Genomic DNA, 27,931 nt, shown 5'->3' with positions numbered 1-27,931 from the left:
CGGACCAGGTTTTGGAATAACCACATCTAACCATGTTGGGATTTGTGTTTACACTGGAGAAACCCTATTTATCCTGGTTAAACCCTTAACCCAGCAGTTTTTTCATCAGAATCTTCCAGATCCTTTTCCAGAGAACTCCTCTTACCTATACTTCTGTACCCACTGTTTATTACTTAAGTCTCATGTGACTCTACTCACTAATTAGTGTTTTGTTTTTTTGGTAGAATAGGGTTTGTTTTGGGCAAGCAGAGAGACCTTCCCCCTTACCACCCACTCTGAAGACAAACACTGGTGCCTGGAGCATTGGCTAGATTATAAGTTGGATTCATGTCCTACCTGTTCCATTCTCCAATTACTTTTTCCCCAAAGCAGGTTGCTAAACCCAAACTTGATTTTCCCCCCACGTATTTGTATGCAGATATCTGTGTGAACCTTTCTCAGGTCACATTTATTAGGTCTCCTGTGATGTGCTGTGCTGTGATTCCAAGCACTGGAACAGTAAAGGTGGGAGCACATAGTTGATCACCTCTGTGCAAGCAGAGTGTGTCTGGTACTCAAGTTGACTGGTGGTCGGCAGAGCGACTGGTGAGACTCTCCCATCCACTCTCAACCCTACTGCCCTCCGTGGGCCAGCAGGATGTGTGTTGTTTGGGGGAGGTCAGTACACTGAATTTAGATTAATCCACCTCAGAGCATTTTAGTCCATTTCTTTATCTTTCTTCCTTAGTGAGGAAAGAGGAACACTTGCTTCTTTTCCAGCATGCTTGAGAAGTCAGCCCGGATGCTCATCCTACTTGAATTTTGGTGTTTCAAGAAAATCCTGTGCTATAAATGAATGTTGATTTTCACCCAACACAAACCCTCTGGGAGCTGGCCTGGCCTGGCTGCTATATCGCATCTTCTGCTTTTTCTTGCAGCGTCGTCCAGCCAGGCAGAGAAGGAGCTGACAGATTCTCCTGCAACCTCCAAACGCATCTCCTTCACAGGTAGCTCGGAATCTCCTCTCTCTTCAAAGCGACCTAAAACATCAGAGGAGACCAAACCAGAGCAGGTGAGACCGGAAGGGGCCTTGCTGACGGTAGGGGGGAGGGGAGTGTTTTAGACACCAGCGGGAAACAGACTCTTGGGTGGGTGGGCTTGGGGCAGACAGCAGGCACTGATGGGAACTGAAGATTCAGCCCGGGTGGGTGTGTCCCCACAGATGTACCAGTGTCCCTACTGCAAGTACAGCAACGCCGACGTCAACAGGCTCCGGGTGCATGCCATGACGCAGCACTCCGTGCAGCCCATGCTGCGCTGCCCCCTGTGCCAGGACATGCTCAACAACAAGATCCACCTCCAGCTGCACCTCACCCACCTCCACAGCGTGGCACCTGACTGCGTGGAGAAACTCATTATGACGGTAAGGCAGCCAGCAGCAAGACCCGAGGCTTCTCTTTTCCCAGAGGTCAAAGGTGACATAGGAGCGTGGACAAGATCCTGTGTTGTTGGTTGAGAAAGCCAGTATAGAGTTGGAGATGTCAAAAATGATCCTAGTTTTGTGACCTTTGTTCTTCTGTATCTTCCTTAAACGTGGCACACCATGGTGTGACTGTGGCCAACGGCATGAATATGTTTGTGTTCTCCACTTTCCCTTATTCTCCCTCCTGGTCTGGAGCAGAGGTCTAGATGAACTAACCATTTACATGAAGAAACTGTTACTTGGACTCTCCAAACTTTCATAAGTAGGTTGTGTTCTTGGTTGCTCTTAATCTCATTTCATCCTCACAACAGCCTTGGTTAAGAGTTTGACCTGTTTACATTAACAACAGAGAAAACCGAGACTCAGAAAAGTTGGCTACCTTGATGGCACTTGTAATGTCAGGGTTGAGATTTGAACCCGTATTTTCCAACTCTGAGTGTGACCCTGTAATGTGAGAGTTTCTCAAGTGGATACTTTGATTCTCAGAACAGGAGGATGGTCAGTGGGATAGCACGTGTTGATTCATGGATAAGGGCTTTGCATTTTGAACGTGATGTTGCTGCACCTGTAAGTTTACCGTAAAGATTTAAATCTAATTGTACTGTGAAGACTTTTCAAAACACTACAGGTGGATACATTCCTGCTTTTCTCTCTGTGGTAGGGCTGCTATGCAAGCCCATTTCTGATCACTAGTGGAAAAACTACCAGAGAATTATTATTCTCACCTCTAACTTATTTCAACAATAGAGTAATAAGTTAATTTGATTGCCTTTTTGTCTGAAGATTCCCAGAGAGGTATTCTTTCTAGGGAATTCCATGTTACAATGTGCAGGTCACAGATACATAACCTCTAGGCATTTCCCACTCCATTTGATTATGCAAGATTAATGAATAATGTTCCAAGTGATGTTTAGTCATGAGGTACATACAATTGATAATGCATCCAGACAACTTTAGCGGCCATTGGGAAACCTGAAGGTGACCTAGCATAAGTTTCATTTCAGAAATCTTTTCAAGTATAAATTCACTTTCCGTGGATATTTTCAGATAGATGGGTGAATATCGTGAGAAGATTGTGAGTGGAAACCTTTTCCTTTGATTGGATGAGTTTCTATAGGTATTGGCATTCTCACCAGCCTTGGAAATAACAATGGTTATTTCTCAGGCCTCGTCATACTTCCCACCGATGGTCTGGAACCACAGGACCTGAAGGAACAGGAGATGTGGGAAACATTTTCAGTACCTAATGATATTTTTCTTTTGCTCAGCTGAGTATTTCTCCTGTTTAATATAAATCTGGTCTAGGAGATGTGGGTTTATAGTAATCCATGAGCTTATATTAAATCTGTAATCTATAGTAACTTGAATTTATAGTAATCTTTTTGGAGACTCCAGTGAAAGTGATTCTGCAGCCTTACTGAGTTATTCTCTGCACAGTAAAGTTGGACAAACTCTGTTAAGACCACCATTGAGGATTCTGCATATACAAAATTGTGTGTACAATGCCAGGGAGCTGAAGAATACCTTCAAATTCATATATGGAACCAGGCTAATAAGTCCTGTTCTAGAAGAATCCCTGACAGCATAAATATGGAGGAAAAATGTACTCCCTAAAGGGGTTACACTTGGTACCTTTTACTGAAACCCCTGTGTACCTTATCTTCCCACAGCAAATAACAGGAGAGTTTTCTATAGAAGTGGAGACTTTTACGTTTTACAGTATAGTTAACAGGGTTATAGTAGTTTCAGGTGTACAATATAGCTATTCAGCAATTCTACACGTTAACTCAGTGCTCATAATGATAAGTGTATTCTTAGTCCCCATCCCCTTACCCCCATCTGGTAACCATTAGTTTGGTCTCTATAGTTAAAAGTCTTTTTCTTGGTTTGTCTCCCTCTCTTTTTTCCTATTTGTTCATCTGTTTTGTTTCTTAAATTCCACATATGAATAAAATTGTATTTGTCTTTCTTGGATTTATTTTGCTTAGGGTTACACTCTCCAAATCCATCCATGTTGCTGCAAATGGCAAGATTTCATTCTTTTTTGTGGTTGAATAATATTCTGTTGAGTATACATATCACATCTTCTTTATCCATTCATCTGTTGATGGACACTTGGTCTGCGTCCATAGTCTGGCTATTGTAAATAATGCTGCAGTAAACATAGAGGTGCATATAGCCTTGCAGATTAGTGTTTTTGTGCTCACTACCCAGTGGTGGGATTGCTAGAGTCTATTTTTAACTTTTTGAGGAACCTCTATACTGTTTTCCACTTTGGCCACCAGTTTGCATTCCCACCAACAATGCACAAATGTGCCCTTTCCTCCACATCCTCGCCAACACTTTCTCTTATGATTTTGATTGTAGCCATTCTGATAAGTGTTAGGTGGTATCTCATTGTGGTTCTGATTTGCATTTCCCTAACAATGAGTGATGTTATGCCTCTTTTCATGTGTCTGTTGGGCATCTGTAGGTCTTCTTTGGAGAAATGTCTGTTCATGTCTCCTGCCCATTTTTTAATTGGTTTATTTTGGGGGGGAGTGTTGAGTTCTCTAAGTTCTTTATATATTTTGGATACTAACCCTTCATTGGATATGTCCTTTGTAAATATCTCCTCCCATCCAATAGGTTATCTTTTGGTTTGTAGATTGTTCCTTTGCTATGTTAGAAGCTTTTTATTTTGATGTAGTACTGATAGTTTATTTTCTATTTCCCTTTCCTCAGGAGACATATCTAGAAAAATGTTGCTACAGCTGGTATCAGAGAAATTACTGCCTGTGCTCTCTTACAGGATTTTTAAAAAAAAATATTTATTTATTTTAGAGTGAGAGAGAGAGAGTGCAGTGGGAAGAGCAGAGAGATGGAGAGAATCTCAAGCAGACTCCCCACTGACCTTGGGGCTCCACCCTGACATTATGACCTGAGCCAGACTCATGAGTCCAACACTTAACCGGCTGAGCCACACAGGTGCCCCTCTCTTACAGGATTTTTATGGTCTCAGGTCTCACATTCAGGTCTTTAATCTATCTTGAATTTATTTTTATGTATGATGTAAGGAAGTGGTCGTTTCATTCTTGTGCATATTGCTGTCCAGTTTTCCCAACACCATTTGTTGAAGAGACTTTTTCCCATTGGGTATTCTTTCCTGCTTTGTTGAAGATTAATTGACTGTATAACCATTTCTGGGTTTTCTGTTCTGTTCTGTCGATCTGTGTGTCTTTTTTGTGTGTGTGTGCCAGTACCATACGGTTTTGATTACTACATCTTTGTAGTATAACTTGAAGTCTGGAATTGTGATACCTCCAGTACTTCCTTTTCAAGATCGCTTTGACAATTCAGGTTTGTTTTTTGTTTTTTTGTGGTTCCATACAGATTTTAGGATTTTTTTTTCCAGTTTTGTGGAAAATGCTATTAGTATTTTGATAGGGATTACATTAGATTTATAAATAGCCTTGAGTAGTATAGACATTTTAACAATATTTGTTCTTCCAGTCCCCTGGCATGGGATGTCTTCTCATTTCTTTGTGTTGTCTTCAGTTTCTTTCATCAGTGTTTCATAGTTTTCAGAGTACAGGTCTTTCACTTTTTCAGTTAAGTTTATTCCTAGGTACTTTATTATTTTTGGTGCAATTATAAATGGGATTATTTTAATTAGAAATGTATACATTTCTGAAAAGTGTGCAAATTATGTGAAATGCACTGATCATAGGAAGTCACTCTGCTAGCAACAAAAGAAAGTTGATGGATTCAGAAGCAAGTTGAAAGTTATGAGAAATGTAATCATATAATAGTTTCACTCTTAAAGGTACATATAAGGGTGATTTGCTATTCTCTATGTGAGAAGATGGAGTTCCTGCATGGCTGTCAGTATTGAATTGGCTTTTCAAGCTATGTGGATAGTTTGCAGTGAAGTGAAAAAGCATTTCCACCTTGATCCTTTAGTTCAGCAGGAAAAGATGAGCAACCAGGGTTAGAGGGGAATTTGTGGCTGTAACTTAGGGTGAACCCAGAATCCTGTTTGAAGATTGCAGTTTGCCCTGATGAATCAAAACAGATGTCACTGTTCTTTCCTTGGAAAGTTTGGTGTTAAAATGGAATTTTCAATTGTTTTACAACTAAGTGATTATAATAAACTTGTGGTTAAAATCATGCCCCTGGAGGGTATTTTACTGTAATTTTATTAGAAAATTGGCCATGGGAAAGTATTCGTTGGGCTTTCTGACTATACATCTGCTTGTTCCTGGTCAACTGGAGTGGGAAACTCTGAAAACAGCATAATGAGAAATGCCCCTCAAATCAGAGCTCCATTTTTAAAAACACATCATGATTAAGGAATAGCCAGTGTATGGTCATTCATCCTGCAAGAGGAGAAAGTTATGTCTGCTTTGTCCCTGAGTGGCTAGGATGAATGGCAGTGAGAGGAGTGAATTCTCCTTCCTTGCCAACTGGTTTGACTGTTAGCTGTGGTCACCTGCAGAACAGGAAAAGCCGGCAAAACCCAAATAGACAATTCTTGGTAGACATCGGGTATGTCCAGGGTATCTAAAGCTATAAATTCTGATAAACATTTTCTGCTGTCTGGGTCCAAGGTCACAGGATTTGGCTTGAATTGGGTTTCAGTCCTTCTAAAAGTAAATTTCACCCTGATAAATGGAAATAGATTACTTTCTACACAATGTCTTTCCGTTCAGTTGTAAATGGAGAGTGTTTTGAGGAGGCTTCATTTAATAATACCTTATCAGACAGCTTTCAGGAACCTGCAGTGTCTAATATGTCTGTTGCTATGGTAACAGCTGCTTGCTTATGCTCTGCATCTCATATCTGTGTCTTCCATGGGCCCCCTTCTCTTTACCAATGAAGGGGCTTGAAAAATATTCTCCACTGGGAACAATTGCAGCTCTGGTCCTCCACTGTGGAAACTGCACCCGCAGCACTTCATTCCGCTTGGCCTATGGAAGCAGACCTCCAAAGAGTGTCTTTATACACGTCATATGAAAGAAGGAAATCTATAAAGCCTAAGGGCGATGAGACAAGTGCCCCTCCTGACCTAACCGAGCAGGCTGCACCAGTGTCAGCTCCACAGAACTCTCACCTACTTACAGAGAAGTTAAGAGATTTCAAATTGCCAGTGGGGACTAGGAGCTGCTTTTCTGTGCCCTCATTTTCCTACTCTTTTGGGGAGGGGACATGGTTCTGGACATGGTTCCATGAATGGAAAAAGACCACCTATCATGCATTTCAATACTCTTAAATTGTTCTAATTGATCACTATCCTTCTAAGTGACAGGACATACCACTGGGCTCCTGGAGTATTAATATAGGGAAATTATTTTTGTTCCTCAGTCACTTAACAAAATATGATCTCATACTGGAGATGGGATGGGTTCCTACGCAGCCTAGGAACACCGTTTTTCTGGCCCTTTATCTTTTCTCCCTTTGGTAGTTCTTAATTATCCTGTATTTTCTGACACACACAGATTTTCCTTCTCTGCTCCTGGCCCTGCACCCTGCACTGCCTGCAGTTTTCTCTCTCTCTCCCCACACTCAGGAGCAATAGTTTATCTCCTGTGATTTTTTTCAGTCATTTTCTGTGCCTCCCTGTGCTCTTGTGCCTGTGCATCTGAGTTCCTGGGACAGGCTGGCTGGCTGGCCCCCCCCTCACTGGGGCAGTGGGTAGCCACTAGCCCTGGGGCTTTTGCACCTGCGTGGGTACCGCTCTCACTTTGTCTCTATCTCAGAGGAAGGTAATGAAAATAATCGGGCTTCATTAATTCCAAGCCCTGTGAGATGATAGCCATTTGGAGCCTGTTTGCCAATTAGATGGTCTAAATTAGAAGTGACCTTGGTATACTGCCACTGCTTGCCTCTCTGAGTCTAATGAAGCTTTTCTCTCCAATCCATTCTCCTTTTCAACTCTCTTTTCTGTTGCCCTGTTTGTATGTATCAACTGCGCCTGTGTTTTCTATTCTTCCATTTTACCTCCTTATTATTATTTTTTTGTCTTTCTCATTCAGTTTTAAAACTCTGGTTAGGACTGTGTTGGTTTCTGGCTCTGTAGGGTTTTTTCCCATGAGTTTTAGGTTAAAGAAAAAGAATAGACAACCACATAGAAGACATTTAGAAAGGAAACAAGCAGAAAAACTAGGCCTTCTAAATAATCTCTGTGGTCCAGTGCCCAGCCTGGCACATTTGGAAAATAGTAAAAAGGGAAAACAACTTTGAAACCCTGCTGCCAAGAGGTGCTCTGGTTTGCTGGCTGCAGAAATACAGAGAGCAGCTAGCAGGCCCAGCGGCTGGCTAGGTGCAGAAGTGCGCAACCCACCTTCCACTGTAGCCTTTGGATACACCACTAGCTAGAATGTTTAGCTCTGGAATCAGTTGGGTTTTAGCTTCATATTTTTAACCTAACCATTTCCTTACAAAGATGTAGAGACTGGCCAGGTCTGTATCAGGACAGCCTGTCTGAGGCTGTCTCTTTTCCCTTCCACCTGAGGTTCTTCATTCATTCTGTTGATTTTCACTGAAAAGTCAAGGATGTGAGGCTTTCTTGGGAGTCTAGGTTTTGGCAAATGAGTTTTTTCACTTGGAATAGTGAGCCTTTTAGAAAGATACCCTAGTTAGGTGAGCAATGTTAACTAAGGCTGTAGGGATGAGGGTCTCAAAGAAACTAGATTCAACATATTTTCAAAGAAAATACCTTTGCTTTCCAGCATGTGGAACACATTGCTTGTATCGATCTAACCTGAGACAAGGTGGCTTTGAGAAGTCAATTTGCAGGGACAGACCCATGAGAACTTAGCATGGTATACGTACCTCTTGACTGCTCGGGGTGCTGTATTTGACCACTCCACATCCAGGACAGGAAGAGATGAGGGCTTCTTATAACTCCAGCTGCTTTTACCAAGAAAGATAAACACTAGTGGCCCCTCCCAAATGTCATAATGGGGACCAGACCCATATCCAAGCCTCTTGGTTTTATAGGGAGTGTCTTTGGGGCTTTAGGGTCCACTTACTGGATAGAAACCTGAAAGGCATCAAATCGTAATCCAAAACAATGGTGAACCAAACAGCGGTAGGAACCTAGGTATTTATGAACCTAGGTCATCTCTGGGTGACTAAAGATCGTTAACTTCAGTCCATGGATTTTCCCTTAGGGAGCCTGTGATTTCCTGAAATTATCTACAGTAGTCTCTGTGTGAAAGTATTTCTTCAGGTGTCTGCAGCCTTCATCAGATTTTCTGAGGTTATGATCTCTGGAAGGTTAATTATTCTGGCTTGTGAGTTTTTTGGGCATAAGGACAGTGTCTCACTGTATCTTACAAGCATGTAGTACAGGGACTCTGTGCAATATATAGTGAATGACGGTCAAATGGATGGGTGAGCAGAATCACTTGAGGCCCCTCCTCAACACTAAGCTGTTTTGAAATTGCTTAAGCTTGAAGACTTTTAGTATCAGTGTGGAATGCTTTTATTTCTATTGTTATTTATGAGAACTGTTGATACTTGAAGATTTCTAGCATCAGAACTCCACATTTCTCTTACATACATGAGACCTGTAAGTTAGAAAGATACCAGAGCTACTGTTTCCCAACTCTCAGCACCCCAGCTCAGATGATTGTTTTTCTCCTATATTCCCATCAACTCTGCATACTCTGAGGAGAACAAATGTGGCATCTATAAGATTACCATGGAATTGCCATTTGCCTGGCTAAGGCCAGTCTTGGAAGACCCAAATTGAGGAAATAATGGCTCTAATCAATTGAATTTTCTTACTAGAGCAAGGTTTGTTTTACTTTTGGTTAAATGTTTGTTTTTAAAGATTTGAGAGAGAGAGAGATTGTGTGTGTGTGTTTGTGTGTGCGCGCGCATGCACGCATGCAGTGCATGCACATGGTGGGTAGGGACAGAGGGGGAGAGAATCCCAAGCAGACTCCTTGCTGAGCACAAGCCTCACCACGGAAGACTTGATCCCAACACCCCAAGATCATGACCTGAGCCAAAACCAAAAGTCGATCACCCAACCAACTGTGCCCTGTGGGTGCCCCAAAAGTCTGTTTTAAACAGTCCCACGTCCCCTCTATACATTGAGTATTGGGGACATAATTTAACATATTTTATGTTTACGAGTGTACAGATTAAGAGAAGAATCCATCTACATGGATGGTATAGTGAAATGTAGAAAGTATAGTTGTGTGTATCCATTATATATTGTCATCTGGCCAAACCTGTAACTTTTTGTTTGGCTTCTGAGCCTGGGATGGAGTAGAAGTGGGGAGAGAGAAGACGGAGGGAGGAAAGAGTGTTTCCAAGCATGTGTTTTCTTTGGAGAGGAAGGTGATGCCATCCAGTTATTGGAGGGCTTCTGAGCTTTGGCCACATCTGGGATGGCTGTGGTTATGCTGCAGTCAGGTTGTGTCCTCTTGTACACCTACATGCTCCAGTGCACCTAGCGAAAGGGAAGGTCTTCATAGAACTGTGCTTAGTACACTTGAGTGACTGCCCTTCCCATGACCTTCAGCTGTCCATCAGATGCTGTGGCTAGAAGAGTCTGAACCTTCCACACCATTTGGTAACCAGATAGGACTGGAAAACAAGGGGGATGCCAAGGCAAGTGTTGAAGGAACTCCATGTTTGGCAACTCTCCTTTTCCTTGGGGAGCAGAACTCCTCCATGAGCTGTTGGCAGAACTCTATGGCTCTTTACAAAACCTGCAAAGTTTGAGTGAAAAGCTTTGGAAACTCATAGGAGAGGCAGGCCTAGACAAAGGCATGGAAACTTTAGTGTCTGAGGATCACCATGGGGCCCTCCAGTAGCCTGTGCAAGAAAGAGGCTTCCGTTCTCAATCTCTGTTGAGACACATGTGCCACCAGAATTTCTAGATCCTCAGGATTCCCTTTAGGGACATTCCTTTTTGCCCCCTGGGAATTTCTTGCCCATCAAAATTTTATATACCAAACCCTTTTAGCCCCCAGAGGGAATTTGGGTACACTGCAGATGAGAAGATGCAGGTAGATAAAAGTAATTACTTAAACACATATGGGGCAAGACTTACAGGTTTGGAGGCCCAGATTAAGATGCAGAGGAGCATGTGAGGTTGATGATTATATTTCGGGAAGAGTTAATTGATGGAAGGTGAAGGCAGACAAAGAACCTCTGCTTACTGCCTTCTTGAATCCCAATCAGGAATTATGATTAAAGTCGCGGCGAGACAACAGAGGGCTGATGAATTGGTGTCTTTTTTTTTTCTTTTTTGCCGTCATTCACACTTGATTGACTTCAACCTTTCAAGTGCAAAAGTCTCTCTTTTCCATTATTATTCATAGCCATCTGAGTTTTTCTAATTAAAGTGTATGAAAACAATTACTGATCCGTCGTACTGAGTCTGTTAGAGGGGATGTCTGCCTTACTGTAATGCGTATAAAAAGCCCACAGTTTTCTATAATGATGTGCAGCTGAGGTGTTAGATAATTTTATTCTTTTTTACTCTGTAGGGCTTTTTTTTTTTTATTTCTCATGATTCATTTTTCATAATTCCTAAAGATCCCTGGAAAGGACTGATCCTGCAGCTACAACCGAGAAAGGAGGTGGGGGGGAAGTCTTTTTTCCTTTCCCTTTCTCCCCCTCCTGCCCCCAACCTCGTGCTCCCCCTTGGCTGAGGACTATAAATTAATCGGTGACCTTTCACTTCTTGGATTCCCGCTGGACTCCCCAACCATACTGGTCAGAAATGCTTTCTATTAAAAAGAAAATAGATGGAATGAGTTTGGCAATCTCTGCTCCATTCCTAACGATTCATCAACAGCTAGCCTTAACCAGCTGCTGACGAGCTTTGTGTGAGGGTGCAGATGTCTGTGAGCAGGAATTCTCTGTCACACACATTCACCTGCCATGCACCTGCTCTTCAGAAACACGAGCTTTCTCAGAACCTTTCTCCATAGTGCCTGTTGCTTAATTTTTGTACCTACAAGCATCTGGGTTGCTGAACCCCTAAATGTACTGAGGAGTTAGTTACCTTTTTGGTGTTCATGGGGACAGCTGTCTGGGTTTCCCCTAGCACTGGAGCCTTTCACCGATGCTTCTAGGGAACATGTCAGCAAGCTATTTTGAGCAAGTCCAGGATCTTCAAACCATTAAAAATTAATACTAATTTATTTAATTTTAAGCAGTAATCTAGATGTTCCAATCTTTGCAACAGCAGGTGAAGATATTATCAAGATACCTGAGTTTGATGGGAAAATTATTCCTTCAGGTAGGGCTGGATACCATGTAGAAAGGTTAGTGGTGTGAGTGAAGTTTCTGTTCAGTTCATTTCTCAGACTGTCATCCAACAGGAGACCATTTCTTATTCATTTAGCAAGATCATCACCTACTAGCCTTCTACCCTATAGCAGGCAAAGGAATATTACTTCTTTTAAAATGAATCTTTAATTCTTATGTTGAATTTGAGGGCTGCTTATCATGTAAATGTGGAACAAATGATAACTTCTTCAGACAAACTTCTGGCCACATGTCAGAGAAGCCTAGAGAAAAATATCCAAGGATCTAACCTGATCCAGGCTGATTCTGGAATTGCCGTATTAGCAAACAAACAATAGCCATGGTCAAGGTGGGGCTTCCCTAGTGTTGAATGCTGTGCAGGGCACCCTTTGTGGCTGGGACACTGGCCAGACGCTCCCTCTGATGCTGAGCACCTCAAGCAAAGATTCTAGAAGAAATTCTGGTTGAAGTGAGCTGTAAGAAATGTTCATTTGCACTCGATCTAGCTTCTAAAGGGTTACAAAATGTTGTTTCCTGGAGAATCTGCCAATGTGTCTGCGTGTCCTTAGCCTTCTCTTTGTTCTCTTCTTTTCTTCTTACCCTTTCCTTCGCTCTTATTCCCCTCCTCTTCTTGCCTGAATACATTTTGAAAACAGTACTACAATGCTCCCTGCTTCAAGATTACAGTGTACTTTACTAGGTATGATTTAATTAGGGCCCTTATTATGTTTTCAGCAGCTTAAGGTGGGCCTTTCAACTTATCTACCTAATTGGTTGCACAAGAAGTTTCACAGCCCATGACAAAACATTGTCAGTGATCAAAGTCAAAATTCTGCATAAAGGAAAAATATTAATAATAAGATTATTCTTCAAGTGTGCACTGCTAATTATGTCCAGAATGTAACCGTAGAAACACTTTTGACTGATGTGAGCTTTGTCTAATAAACATGAATCTTCAGTGAGCTATGAAAAGTGACACTTCCAGCTTTACCCTGGTGAAGGCTAATTTTGCTTATTAAATAATTTTTACACATTTCCCTATTTTGTGTCTCTTTCCTCTCCATTTGACTCTCCTCATTTCTCTGCCTCTTACTCCTCAGGTGACCACCCCTGAGATGGTGATGCCCAGCAGCATGTTTCTCCCAGCAGCTATTCCAGATCGAGACGGGAACTCCAGTTTGGAAGAGGCAGGAAAGCAGCCTGGTTAGTGTCATTCTTGACGCCTAGAAATGGAAACAAAATGAAATATTGGGCCAAAATATTCACTGAGCAAGAGTGCCAAGAATCCTTACAGTCCTCCTAAGGTGAATGTAACTGATTAAGAGATAAGGGGCACTGGTGTCACCTACTTTATACTTTGGTTCTTGGCATGTATTTGTACACTATTTATATAGTTGAAAGTGGAAAGAAAATAAGGTGAGAGCCAGTGGGATTTTGGTGGACACCTGTTCCCCCCAGACTATACATTTAGGGAGTGAATAACCAGAGACTCAGTTAATAGAGCCATGACTCACCATCTCTGAGGACTTTATTAAGGCCTTCTAGAGCATTCAAGGCATTTCAGGGCACTGATTTAGCTGTCTCTCTCCAGGAGCTTCCTCTGCACAAAGTTCTTCTTTGAGTCTTCTGGGATTGTCTTGAGCTCTAGCATAGAAGTACATTTGGAAAGAACATTGTTTTAGACATGGATGCTGGTGCCCTGTGGTGGTTCCTAGCTAGATGGGTCGTTAGACCTCCACTTTAGAGGCTCTCCTACATCTTTCACCTTTTGTCAGCAGCTGAGATTTAAACTGGGAAGACTTGAGCCCCACTACTGCCCCACACCTTCCTCCGTAATTTGTCCATATTAGAAGGTAGATACAGCTGACTTTAAGAGGGTCAGAATGATGATACCACTATAGAAAACAATTTTGATGTATTTTAATGGCCACTGAATGTTCGTTTCTTAATAGTCAAAAGTAATATTATAACAAAATAAGCTAAAAAACATATTCTAGAATTTCTTATATTACAATAGCAGTTATCTTAAATTCCCCACCATTTAGGATAGCATTAAATCACATATTTTATACTTCAAGTCCATGTTAAAGGAGAATCCAGTCTAAGATCACAGTTCTTGAGAAATTTAAGATTCTGAATTAAGCAACTGAATGGTGTGTAAAGACCATGATATGATACAGACCTATTATGAAGGAAACTTTTGTATTTCCTTTTAGTCCCCTCTGTTCATGTGCATTTGCTTATAACATGCACTCTTTCTAGGGGGCTTTATGGAGAGTCTGTGTTCCGATTGGGTATTTCCCTTACTATAAGATTTTGTATTCATGAGGACTTGCTAGGTAGATAGTTCTGGTGCCATCCTGAAACAAAGCCTTCTTTATCACTGGGCTTGGTTTTTGTTTTTGTTTTGTTTTGTTTTTACAGAAACCTCAGAGGATCTGGGAAAGAACATCTTGCCCTCTGTAAGCACAGAGCACAGCGGAGATTTGAAACCCTCTCCTGCAGACCCAGGCTCTGTGAGAGAAGATTCAGGCTTCTTATGCTGGAAGAAGGGGTGCAACCAGATTTTCAAAACTTCTGCCACTCTTCAAACGCACTTCAATGAGGTTCATGCCAAGAGGCCTCAGCTGCCTGTGTCCGATCGCCATGTGTACAAGTATCGCTGTAATCAGTGCAGCCTGGCTTTCAAGACCATTGAAAAGCTGCAGCTCCATTCTCAGTACCATGTGATCAGAGCTGCCACCATGTGCTGTCTTTGTCAGCGTAGTTTCCGAACTTTTCAGGCTCTGAAAAAACACCTTGAGACAAGCCACCTGGAGTTGAGTGAGGCTGACATCCAGCAGCTTTATGGTGGCCTTCTGGCCAATGGGGACCTCCTGGCAATGGGAGATCCTACCCTGGCTGAGGACCACACCATAATTGTTGAGGAAGACAAGGAGGAAGAGAGTGACTTAGAAGACAAACAGAGCCCAACAGGCAGTGACTCTGGGTCGGTACAAGAAGACTCAGGCTCAGAGCCAAAGAGAGCTCTACCTTTCAGAAAAGGTCCCAATTTCACCATGGAGAAATTTCTAGACCCTTCTCGCCCTTACAAGTGTACCGTCTGCAAGGAATCTTTCACTCAAAAGAATATCCTCTTAGTGCACTATAATTCTGTCTCCCACCTGCATAAGTTGAAGAGAGCCCTTCAAGAATCGGCAACTGGCCAGCCAGAACCCACCAGCAGCCCAGACAACAAACCTTTTAAGTGTAACACTTGTAATGTGGCCTATAGCCAGAGTTCCACTTTGGAGATCCATATGCGGTCCGTGCTGCATCAAACTAAGGCCCGAGCAGCCAAGCTGGAGGCTGCAAGCAGCAGTAGCAATGGGACAGGGAACAGCAGCAGTGTCTCCCTGAGCTCCTCCACCCCAAGTCCTGTGAGCACTAGTGGCAGTAACACCTTCACCACCACCAACCCGAGCAGTGCTGGCATCACTCCGAGCTCCAATTTACTGAGCCAAGTGCCCACTGAAAGTGTAGGGATGCCGCCCCTGGGGAATCCCATTGGTGCCAACATCACTTCCCCTTCAGAGCCCAAGGAGGCCAATCGGAAGAAGCTGGCAGATATGATTGCATCCAGACAGCAGCAGCAGCAGCAGCAGCAGCAGCAACAGCAGCAGCAACAGCAGCAGCAACAGCAGCAGCAACAGCAACAACAGCAAGCACAGACACTAGCCCAGGCCCAGGCTCAGGTTCAGGCTCATCTGCAGCAGGAGCTGCAGCAGCAAGCTGCCCTGATCCAGTCTCAGTTGTTTAACCCCACCCTGCTTCCTCACTTCCCCATGACCACAGAGACCCTGCTGCAGCTGCAGCAGCAGCAGCATCTCCTCTTCCCCTTCTACATCCCCAGCGCAGAGTTCCAGCTCAATCCTGAGGTGAGCTTGCCAGTGACCAGCGGGGCACTGACACTGACGGGGACAGGCCCGGGCCTGTTGGATGACCTGAAGGCTCAGGTCCAGATCCCACCACAGAGCCACCAGCAGATTCTGCAGCAGCAGCAGCAAAGCCAGCTCTCTCTGGCCCAGAGTCATTCTGCCCTTCTCCAGCCAAGCCAGCACTCTGAAAAGAAAAACAAATTGATCATCAAAGAAAAAGAAAAAGAAAGCCAGAGAGAGAAGGACAGTGCCGAGGTGGGAGAGGGCAACCTAGGACCCAAGGAATCGCTGCCAGATGCCTTGAAGGCGAAAGAGAAGAAAGAGTTGGCACCAGCAGGTAGTTCTGAGCCTTCCATGCTCCCTCCACGCATCGCCTCAGATGCGAGAGGGAATGCCACCAAGGCCCTGCTGGAGAACTTTGGCTTTGAGCTGGTCATTCAGTACAACGAGAATAAGCAGAAGGTGCAGAAGAAGAATGGGAAGACTGAGCAGGGAGAGAATCTGGAAAAGCTTGAGTGTGACTCCTGTGGCAAGCTGTTTTCTAACATCTTGATTTTAAAGAGTCATCAAGAGCACGTTCATCAAAACTACTTTCCCTTTAAACAGCTGGAGAGATTTGCTAAACAGTACCGAGAGCACTATGATAAACTGTACCCCCTAAGGCCCCAGACTCCAGAGCCACCGCCACCACCTCCCCCACCACCTCCTCCACCCCCTCTTCCTGCAGCACCACCTCAGCAAGCTTCCACGCCAGCCATCCCTGCATCAGCCCCACCCATCACTTCACCCACGATTGCACCGACCCAGCCATCCGTGCCACTCACCCAACTCTCAATGCCCATGGAGCTGCCCATATTCTCACCGCTGATGATGCAGACGATGCCACTGCAGACCTTGCCGGCTCAGCTGCCCCCTCAACTTGGACCTGTGGAGCCTCTGCCTGCAGATCTAGCCCAGCTGTACCAGCATCAGCTCAATCCAAGCCTCCTCCAACAGCAAAACAAGAGGCCTCGCACTAGGATCACGGATGACCAGCTCCGGGTCCTGCGGCAGTATTTTGACATTAACAACTCCCCCAGTGAAGAGCAGATCAAAGAAATGGCAGACAAGTCTGGGTTGCCCCAGAAAGTGATCAAGCACTGGTTCAGAAACACCCTCTTCAAAGAGCGGCAGCGTAACAAGGATTCCCCTTACAACTTTAGCAATCCTCCTATCACCAGCCTGGAGGAGCTCAAGATCGACTCTCGGCCCCCTTCACCAGAACCTCAGAAGCAGGAGTACTGGGGAAGCAAGAGGTCTTCAAGAACAAGGTTTACTGACTACCAGCTGAGGGTCCTGCAGGACTTCTTTGATGCCAATGCTTACCCAAAGGATGACGAATTTGAGCAACTGTCTAATTTACTGAACCTTCCAACCAGAGTCATAGTGGTATGGTTTCAAAATGCCCGACAGAAGGCCAGGAAAAATTATGAGAATCAGGGGGAGGGCAAAGATGGAGAGCGGCGTGAGCTTACAAATGATAGGTATATTAGAACAAGCAACTTGAACTACCAGTGCAAAAAATGTAGCCTGGTGTTTCAGCGCATCTTTGATCTCATCAAGCATCAGAAGAAGCTGTGTTACAAGGATGAGGATGAGGAGGGGCAGGATGACAGCCAAAATGAGGATTCCATGGATGCCATGGAAATCCTGACACCTACCAGCTCCTCCTGCAGCACCCCAATGCCCTCACAGGCTTACAGTGCCCCAGCACCATCAGCCAACACAGCTTCTTCTGCTTTCTTACAGCTCACAGCGGAGGCTGATGAACTGGCCACTTTTAGTTCAAAAACAGAGGCGAGTGATGAGAAACCAAAGCAGTCTGAACCTCCCAGTGCACAGCCAAACCAAACCCAAGAAAAGCAAGGACAACCAAAGGCAGAGCTGCAGCAGCAAGACCAACCCGAGCAGAAGACCAGCGCAGCCCAGCAAAAGCTCCCACAGCTCACTTCCCCCACTTCGTTACCACAGCCTCCTCCACAAGCACCCCCACCTCAGTGCCCCTTACCCCAATCGAGCCCCAGTCCTTCTCAGCTCTCCCACCTGCCCCTCAAGCCCCTCCACACGTCGACTCCTCAACAGTTGGCAAACCTACCTCCTCAGCTAATCCCCTACCAGTGCGACCAATGTAAGTTGGCCTTTCCATCATTTGAGCACTGGCAGGAGCATCAGCAGCTTCATTTCCTGAGTGCACAGAACCAGTTCATCCACCCCCAGTTTTTGGACAGGTCACTGGATATGCCTTTCATGCTGTTTGACCCTAGTAACCCACTCCTGGCGAGCCAGCTGCTCTCTGGGGCCATACCTCAGATTCCAGCCAGCTCGGCCACTTCTCCTTCAACTCCAACCTCCACGATGAACACTCTGAAGAGGAAGCTGGAGGAAAAGGCCAGTGCGAGCCCTGGAGAAAATGACAGTGGAACAGGAGGAGAAGAACCCCAGAGAGACAAACGTTTGAGGACAACTATTACACCAGAACAGCTAGAAATTCTGTACCAAAAGTATCTATTAGACTCCAATCCAACTCGAAAGATGTTGGATCACATTGCGCACGAGGTGGGCTTGAAGAAACGTGTGGTACAAGTCTGGTTTCAAAATACCCGAGCCCGGGAACGGAAAGGACAGTTCCGGGCTGTGGGCCCAGCCCAGGCCCATAGAAGATGCCCATTTTGCAGAGCACTCTTCAAAGCCAAGACTGCCCTCGAGGCTCATATCCGGTCCCGTCATTGGCACGAAGCCAAGAGAGCTGGCTACAACCTAACTCTGTCTGCAATGCTTTTAGACTGCGATGGGGGACTCCAGATGAAAGGAGATATTTTTGATGGAGCCAGCTTTTCCCACCTGCCCCCAAGCAGTAATGATGCCCAAGGTGTTCCCCTCTCACCTGTGAGTAAAACCATGGAGCTGTCTCCCAGAACTCTTCTTAGTCCTTCTTCCATCAAGGTGGAAGGGATTGAAGACTTTGAAAGCCCCTCCATGTCCTCAGTTAATCTTAACTTTGACCAAACCAAGCTGGACAATGATGACTGTTCCTCTGTCAACACAGCAATCACTGATACCACTACTGGAGATGAGGGCAATGCAGATAATGACAGTGCGACCGGAATAGCAACTGAAACCAAATCCTCTTCTGCACCCAATGAAGGGCTGACCAAAGCAGCCATGATGGCAATGTCTGAGTATGAAGATCGGTTGTCATCTGGTCTGGTCAGCCCAGCCCCAAGCTTTTACAGCAAGGAATATGACAATGAAGGTACAGTGGACTACAGTGAAACCTCAAGCCTTGCAGACCCCTGCTCCCCGAGTCCTGGTGCAAGTGGGTCAGCAGGCAAATCTGGAGACAGTGGGGATCGGCCAGGGCAGAAACGTTTTCGCACTCAGATGACCAATCTGCAGCTGAAAGTCCTAAAGTCATGCTTTAATGACTACAGGACACCCACCATGCTAGAGTGTGAGGTCCTGGGCAATGATATTGGACTGCCAAAGAGAGTTGTTCAGGTCTGGTTCCAGAATGCCCGGGCAAAAGAGAAGAAGTCCAAGTTAAGCATGGCCAAGCATTTTGGTATAAACCAAACAAGTTACGAGGGACCGAAAACAGAGTGCACTTTGTGTGGCATCAAGTACAGCGCTCGGCTGTCTGTACGTGACCATATCTTTTCCCAACAGCATATCTCCAAAGTTAAAGACACCATTGGAAGCCAGTTGGACAAGGAGAAAGAATACTTTGATCCAGCCACTGTACGTCAGTTGATGGCTCAACAAGAGTTGGACCGGATTAAAAAGGCCAATGAGGTCCTTGGACTGGCAGCTCAGCAGCAAGGGATGTTTGACAATGCCCCTCTTCAGGCTCTTAACCTTCCTACAGCATACCCGGCGCTCCAGGGCATTCCACCTGTGTTGCTCCCCGGCCTCAACAGCCCCTCCTTGCCAGGCTTTACTCCATCCAACACAGGTGGGTTTTGCTCCAGGTGATTCTTAAAGCATTTAAATTGCTGCCCCATTAGCATTCTGTTCTCTGGCTACCACCCAAACCCTCTGAATGTTGGACAGATAGGAAGAAGCTTCCCTTTCAGGTTTTCTAACAGCAACAGAACTTCTGGTCCCTTTCATCGAGTCTCCCTAGTGCTGTGGTGTATATGGTTCTAGGACTTCCCTGTCTCAGGGATGGGATCCTCTGGTTGGAACAGTCTGCTCTGAAATTCTCCTCTTGCCCGATGTTCAGTAACAACCAGGGTGTATGCTACAGGGAAGAACTTGAGGGTCCTGGCATCCTAAATCCTGGGGTGTTTTCAAGAACGCGGTTTCTAGCAGAGACCCTTTCAGTCAGTCTTTGTGAAACTGCCAATCCCCTCTAGATATTTGTTGAAAATAGAAGGCATTTGAATATCCTAGCTAATTCTGGATTGTGCTCTATGGAAACTGGTTTAAGAGAACTTAAATCAAGTCCTTGTCCTTACCTGTGGTCCCTGCCCCTGTTTTTAGAGAGCTGTGCTGCCAGAACTGCTGTCACAAAGAAGCTCTCATAGATGGATCCTGACTCCTGGCCTTCTTCCCTCGCCAGACAACAGTGGTTACAGTAGTTCTTAATGAGACTACCTTTGTACTCGAACGCACTGACTAGGAATCTTGTATTGGGCAGTATGGTTATGAGTCTTCAGACAGACAAAAAACATTAATGCTCATTTTTAGGATCTTCAATCACCCCTTCATTTCCTTTTGCCCATCTCTTTCTTGCTCCCCCCCCCCAGCTCCCTAATTCAGTCATATACTTGGTACTCTTATTTTTCTATTATTAATAGGGAGTTTGATAGTTCTTCCTGTGTCCTCTTGTTCCTCCTTCTCTGCCGCCACCCCTCTTCTCTGGAGCCAGCTGTCTTTCCTAAACTGGACCTCCAGGATCCTGTGAAACTTAGGTGAAAGTTAGGAAGTCATGCCCCTCCCCCATCCCACTCAGCGCCTGCATTGACCACTGTACTTTTACCAAACAAGAGCCTTTCAAGTGCCTCCTTGCCTTCAGAATGTGTCCCCATTCTCAGGGGTTGAAGTGGTAAAAAGGTTAAGATGCATAAGTCATTGCTTACCATTGTTGGCAAGTAAGGTCACAGAATTCTGCCAAAGCCAACAAGACATAAGGCAAGAATCAAGCTATGGAACGTGTCTAGGCACTGAATTGCCTTTGCAACCCAGGACCTTGGCAGAAGGGCTTGGTTTCGTAATAATGTGAAAAAAAAATTAGAATTAGAATGTCTGATCTATTCCCCTTGTTTTACAGATGAGAAAACTGAGGGCCAGAGAGGTCAAGACCATTCAGCAAGCTAGGGTAGGAGCCAGAGCTCCCACCCAGGCCTCCAGGCTCCCAGTGCTATGTGCTCCTTCCACAACACCCAATATGAGCCAGTCAGTCAACAGGTATATGTTTAGTGCTACTCAGGTTCTGACCACTAACAGTGGACTCAAGATAGAAAGGTATGCTCTTAATTACTAGAGGCAGCCAGGTGTGCCCCAGTTACTACCACCTGACTGTACCACAGCTCGCAGGAGCGCTGGATCTGGAATGGGGGAAGGAACTTGTATTTAATATGTCAAGTACAATGGTAAGCTCTTTCCATATGACCTTCCATTTAGTCCCTACAACCATATATTATGGAAAGTTGAGGTTCCATGCAGTCAGTGGGTGGGCATAAGGCCAAACAGCAGCTGTGTGTCAGACACAATCCTTACAGCGTCAGTCTGACTCCAGAGGCACACGTCAGGTATCGGGGGATGAGATGCCTTATTAGTGGTAATTTTGCAGATGAGAAAACTGAGGCCACGGAATTATTTTGAGAATATATTGAGCTACTACTACATCATATATGGCTAATACAGAAGTTGGTAAATATAGCAAGGGTTCTGTAAATAATTCTTAACCATTCCTTTCTCTTCTATTCAAGATACAGAAGTCAGTTTAAGGCCTTCTGACCTGGATTTTTCTCCTGAAAGCCTGATGCCACAGAGATGGAGAAATCTCTAGATGTTTTCTCCTTGCCTCACTGATCTTTTGGCTCTGTCTGGCTCCAACCTATAACGTGGAGCAGGCCTGTTGCCTAGAAGTACATAGAGAGAGAGCCATGTCCTAAGTTGTTGAATTCATAATCCATTCGCTCTCCATCTTGTGCGTGCCAGTTTAACCAGTGAACCTTTACTGGCTTTTTCTGAGTCACATACTTCTTTGTGGTTTCAGTTCCTTCTGTGCATTGAGGAAACTGGATGACTTCATTTCAGTAGTCCTTTTCTGCTGTTCTGAAAGAGTAAATTAATGCTGCTCTGTGAAGCCAAGGGAGGCATCCCCCTTCGCTTTCCAAACATTAATGGCTATTTTTCTGGGATTGGCAGCTTGAGGCAACCTTGTCCTCGTCATCTGAAGTTTGAGGTTTTTAAATGTTGCACCAGTGTGAAGTCAGCATTGTTTTCACGCATATCTAGGCTTCTGTGTGTTTTCTCATAAGGACAGTGTCATGTTATAGAACACACCCCCACAACCCCAGTTTTTGGCAGAAGGTGGTCCAGATGAAATAGTGAGGAGCTGTGGAATTTTATTATTTTACATTTTGATGCCCTCCAAAGAGAAGGGATGAATACGGTCTAGTTTCTTAAGTGTGATGAATGTAATGTTCTGAGGTCCACTGCCTGTGAATTCTTCCCAGCATCTCCTGATTCAGCACATCTGGTCTCCCTGCCCCACATTGCTGTCCTCCACCACCACCACCTTGCTAGTCTTTTTGTTTTGTTTTTTAAAGAATTATCTATCTATTCATGAGAGATACACAGAGAGAGGCAGAGACTCAGGGAGAGGGAGAAGCAGGCTCTGTGCAGGGAGCCCGATGTGGGACTCCATCCCGGATCCCAGGATCACGCCCTGAGCTGAAGGCAAATGCTCAATTGCTGAGCCACCCAGGTATCCCCACCTTGCTAGTCTTGATGCACCTATAGCAATGCTGTCTTCCATACCTGGCACAAAACACTCAGAGTAGGGGAGAAATATGAGTGAGGATGGATATTAAGCTCTGGGCTGAGTGAAGGCTTTATAAGCAGAGTGTGACTGCAGATGGGTATCTACCCCATGCGGGCCTGTTGACTTGGTCAAAAATCTTTACTACCCATAAGTATGAGTAGGTTGTGATGTCTTAGGAAGCACTGGTACCAACACACTGGGCTGTTCCCATTTCTGATACTGCTTTTCTCCTCTTCTTGGGGGTGGTTTCTCAAGCATCTGTATGTCATTCCAATGGGTAGGAAGAGCGAATGCTCATTTCTCCAGTAAACTTTAGATTCATATGCCTACACGGTTACATTTTTCAACAGATTTGTTAAAGTGCAGATTAGGTGAGCCAAGGTAATGGGGACAGTTTTCTCTGAATAGATCGTTTTTATTTCTTCCCATTGTTCATCCTCCTCTCTGCCCTCTTAACACATCCATTCAACTATAGCAGTGGAGACCAGAAAGGCACATGTGTTTGTTCACATGGTCTTGGGGCTTGGTCAGGTTTCTTGCTTTTGCTCTTTTCTCCAGTTACCTCTGTCCTCTACAACTTCTTCTGGTGGGGCCTCTTAGCTATACTGTTTCTGTGGAGCTTTGATGAAGGACATTGGTTCAAATGTCCCAGCTGTAAACAGCTAGTTTGGGGAACTGGGCAAAGAACATATGAATTAGTGGGTGTGGCATGTGTGGCAGGAAGGTGTTAGAAGTTGTTTAACTGAAAGGGGAACTAGGGGAGCTGACCCAGGATTGGGCCCTGATTATAGAGTATAAGGCTGTCCACCCCTGAGCCTGGTGAGACCCCTCTACTGAAAATGCTGGTTTGGAGAGGATCTTTCAACTTTAAACCTTGAGATCTCAGACTTCATGCCAGTGACACAAGTAAAAACATCTTGAGCTTCATCCTCAGCACCCCAGACTGACGTATGGTTCTGTCTTCGTTTCTTTCAGCTTTAACGTCTCCTAAACCGAACTTGATGGGTCTGCCCAGCACAACAGTTCCTTCCCCTGGCCTCCCCACATCTGGATTACCAAATAAACCGTCCTCAGCGTCGCTGAGCTCCCCAACCCCAGCACAAGCCACCATGGCGATGGCCCCTCAGCAACCCCCCCAGCCCCAGCAGCAGCAGCAGCAGCAGCCACAGGTGCAGCCGCCGCCGCCCGCAGCTCAGCCACCACCTGCACCACAGCTCCCACCGCAACAGCAGCAACAGCAACGCAAGGACAAAGACAGCGAGAAGGTAAAGGAGAAGGAAAAGGCACACAAAGGGAAAGGGGAGCCCCTTCCTGTCCCCAAGAAGGAGAAAGGAGATGCCCCCACAGCGGCCACAGCCACGATCTCAGCCCCGCTGCCCGCCATGGAGTATGCAGTGGACCCGGCACAGCTGCAGGCCCTCCAGGCAGCCTTGACTTCGGACCCCACAGCGTTGCTCACGAGCCAGTTCCTTCCTTACTTTGTACCAGGCTTCTCTCCTTACTATGCCCCCCAGATCCCTGGCGCCCTGCAGAGTGGGTACCTGCAGCCTATGTATGGCATGGAGGGCCTGTTTCCCTACAGCCCTGCGCTGTCGCAGGCCCTGATGGGGCTGTCCCCGGGCTCCCTACTGCAGCAGTACCAGCAATACCAGCAGAGTCTGCAGGAGGCGATCCAGCAGCAGCAGCAGCGGCAACTGCAGCAGCAGCAGCAGCAGCAGCAGCAAAAAGTGCAGCAGCAGCCCAAAGCAAGCCAAACCCCAGTCCCCCCGGGGGCTGCTTCCCCAGACAAAGACCCTGCCAAAGAATCCCCCAAACCAGAAGAGCAGAAAAACGCACCCCGTGAGGTGTCCCCCCTCCTGCCGAAACTCCCCGAAGAGCCAGAAGCAGAAAGCAAAAGTGCGGACTCCCTCTACGACCCCTTCATTGTTCCAAAGGTGCAGTACAAGTTGGTCTGCCGCAAGTGCCAGGCGGGCTTCGGTGACGAGGAGGCGGCGAGGAGCCACCTGAAGTCCCTCTGCTTCTTCGGCCAGTCTGTGGTGAACCTGCAAGAGATGGTGCTTCACGTCCCCACGGGCGGCGGCGGCGGCGGCGGCGGCGGCGTTGGTGGCGGCGGCGGCGGCGGCGGTGGCGGCGGCTCGTACCACTGCCTGGCGTGCGAGAGCGCGCTCTGTGGGGAGGAAGCTCTGAGTCAACATCTCGAGTCGGCCTTGCACAAACACAGAACAATCACGAGAGCAGCAAGAAACGCCAAAGAGCACCCTAGTTTATTACCTCACTCTGCCTGCTTCCCCGATCCTAGCACCGCATCTACCTCGCAGTCTGCCGCTCACTCAAACGACAGCCCCCCTCCCCCGTCGGCCGCCGCCCCCTCCTCGTCCTCCGCTTCCCCCCACGCCTCCAGGAAGTCTTGGCCGCAAGTGGTCTCCCGGGCTTCGGCCGCGAAGCCCCCTTCTTTTCCTCCTCTCTCCTCATCTTCAACGGTTACCTCAAGTTCATGCAGCACCTCAGGGGTTCAGCCCTCGATGCCAACAGACGACTATTCGGAGGAGTCTGACACGGATCTCAGCCAAAAGTCCGACGGACCGGCGAGCCCGGTGGAGGGGCCCAAAGACCCCAGCTGCCCCAAGGACAGTGGTCTGACCAGTGTAGGAACGGACACCTTCAGATTGTAAGCTTTGAAGATGAACAATACAAACAAATGAATTTAAATAAAAAGATTAATAACAAACCAATTTCAAAAATAGACTAACTGCAATTCCAAAGCTTCTAACCAAAAAAAAAAAAAAAAAAAAAAAAAGGAAAAAAAAGAAAAAGCGTGGGTTGTTTTCCCATATACCTATCTATGCCGGTGATTTTACATTCTTGTCTCTTTTCTTTTTTTCTTTTAATATTCAAAAAAAAAAAAAAAAAGAACAAAAAAAAAACAAACAAACCCTTAACCCTGTTACATTGTGTCCTTTTGAAGGTACTATTGGTCTGGGAAACAGAAGTCCGCAGGGCCTCCCTAATGTCTTTGGAGCTTAAACCCCTTGTATATTTGCCCCCTTTTCAATAAACACCCCACGTTGATAGCACAGAGGAGCCCGGCATGCACTGTATGGGAAAGCAGTCCACCTTGTTACAGTTTTAAATTTCTTGCTATCTTAGCATTCAGATACCAATGGCTTGCTAAAAGAAAAAAAAAAAAAAGAAATGTAATGTCTTTTTATTCTCAGGTCAATCGCTCACACTTTGTTCTGTTTTCAGAATCATTGTTTTATAATATATTATTTTTTCAGTTTTTTTTTTTTTTTTTTTTTGTTCCAGAAAAGATTTTTGTTTTGTTAATTTAAAAACGGGCAGAAAGTATTTGAGAAAAACAATGTGAACTGCTTTAGCTTTCTGGGGATTTAAAGGATAGCTTTTCTGCTGAAGCCAATTTCAAGGGGAAAAGTTAAGCACTCCCACTTTCAGAAAAAAAAAAAAAACAACCCACACACAGAGTGTTGAGGACTTGTAGCTTAAAAAAATAAGTTTTAAAAACTGACTTTCTGTATTTATGATAGATATGACCATTTTTGGTGTTGAGTAGATTGTTGCATTGGAAATGAACTGAAGCAGTATGGTAGATTTAAAAGGAAAAAAAATCTTTTGTGTACATTTAGCTTTTTGTATGGTCCAGCTGACAGCTCCTCATTTGATGTTGTCTTGTTCATTCCTAGCAGATAGATTGCAATCCGTTGATTCGCCTAAGCTTTTCTCCCCTTTGTCCCTTAATTCCACTTTCTCCTTCCTCCTCCCACCCTATAATCTCCCACTTAAGGTAGCTGCCTTCATTTCTTAGAGGGTAGCTACAGAATTATTTTATAAAACTAAAGAAAGAATTTCAAAAGGTTCTAGGGGTCATTAGGATCCTCACAGATTATTTTTGGTTGGGGAGTTGAAACTTTTTAAAGGCATATAATTCTAGTTACCTATGTCTGTAAGCCTTGTGCCATTTATTTTTTATTTATCCTTCCTTTAGCTTTTCTTTTTATCCCTCCTTTTCTTCCTTGTTTCGTAGATGCTTCAAATATTCTTTTCCTAAACTAAAGCATTTGTTTCGGTTTGTGTAATTGGGCTGTGTGCTTTTCTTTCTAAAAAAGTTTTTGGTTAGGGGTTTTGTTTTTGTTTTCTTTCCTCTCAGAAAAAGAAATTTCATGCTTTAAATAAAATCCAAAGACACACCCTTTCACTGCTGATGCAGAAAAAAGGGAAAGGGTTCTTGTTACTTGAGAATTTGTTTCTGATTTAAACAAACAAGACTTAGTTTAATAAAAGAAAGAGTAAAACAAAAGATTCCCAGGTTGTTATGTGCTTCTTCTGCAAGCAGAGAGGCAACTGTTAATGACAATTCCATATACCAAAAGACACATTTTTTACTTCAAAGTTTTGTCCTTGTGTTAGGCAGTCTGAGCGGCGAGTGATCCAGAGTGCAGCCAACAAAGAAGCAGATAGCAATGTACAGAGAGCAAAAAAGGAACCGTATGTGAGGCACTTGTATTTATGTTAATATCTGTATTCCTGTAACACATAACACAACGCAACATACACCCTTTCTCATCTTAAAACAACGATCTGAACTTTGAAAGGAAAACTTTGTGCTGCTAAAACGTAGATTTTGGAGACAAATAGATGCTTTGCTGTTTCACTTTCATAGCCAAACATCAACAGAAACAATCTCCCCTTACCCCCAAAAGTGTGAAATCCTTCTCCCCTTCATTCTCTTCCTTATGTTTCAAAAGGGAACTTTGAAGACTGTGAATGCAGGTTCCATTGGTCATCTTTCAGGCTTCTTTCCCCAGTGCTGAAGCCACTCAACGACTTTGCAAAAGACTGGAGCATTCCAAGATCTGAAAATGGATTTCTTTTTTTCTTTTTTCCTCTTTTTTAGCCGGGACTATTTTATTTTTATGAATTTGTTTTTGGTTTAATGAAAGAGTAGATCCTGAACTGTTGTATATATTTCTAACTAGGCTGATGCACAGTGCAAATTCCTTTTTTTTTAATTTTTTAAGTAGAAATACTAAAGAGTACCATCTAACTATTCATACCAATATCCAGTTGTAGCATAAGGTGTCAAAAACAAGTACACAAAAAACATTTGCTGTTTTAACAAGCTGTTTTCTTTTAACAAGAATTCTTGTATTTCTCCCTGTGTTTGAGATGAACATTTTTAAATTTTAAAGTTGTACAGTTTTTTGTTTTCCATTATTTTATCGTTTGTAACTCTATGAAATATAT

General features: G+C 44.7%; 1 protein-coding gene across 4 annotated transcripts in view; it reads left to right on the top strand.

The window, feature by feature from the left end:
• Window positions 1-25,482, top strand: part of ZFHX3 (zinc finger homeobox 3) — a 956,897-nt gene extending 931,415 nt beyond the window's left edge. For all 4 annotated transcript variants that reach the window (XM_072731601.1, XM_026011600.2, XM_026011599.2 and 1 more), the window contains 5 exons: window positions 918-1,051; window positions 1,202-1,402; window positions 12,820-12,922; window positions 14,144-19,627; window positions 23,645-25,482. In XM_072731601.1, the coding sequence (XP_072587702.1) occupies window positions 918-1,051; window positions 1,202-1,402; window positions 12,820-12,922; window positions 14,144-19,627; window positions 23,645-25,341 (7,619 nt within the window). In that variant the 3' untranslated portion in view covers window positions 25,342-25,482. The remainder of the gene's footprint in view (window positions 1-917; window positions 1,052-1,201; window positions 1,403-12,819; window positions 12,923-14,143; window positions 19,628-23,644) is intronic.
• Window positions 25,483-27,931: the final 2,449 nt, after the last annotated feature.

This window comes from Vulpes vulpes, chromosome 12, assembly GCF_048418805.1.
Source record: "Vulpes vulpes isolate BD-2025 chromosome 12, VulVul3, whole genome shotgun sequence".
Lineage (NCBI taxonomy): Eukaryota > Metazoa > Chordata > Mammalia > Carnivora > Canidae > Vulpes > Vulpes vulpes.
Note: the sequence above shows the minus strand (reverse complement) of the source record. Positions and strands in the feature narration are given on the sequence as shown.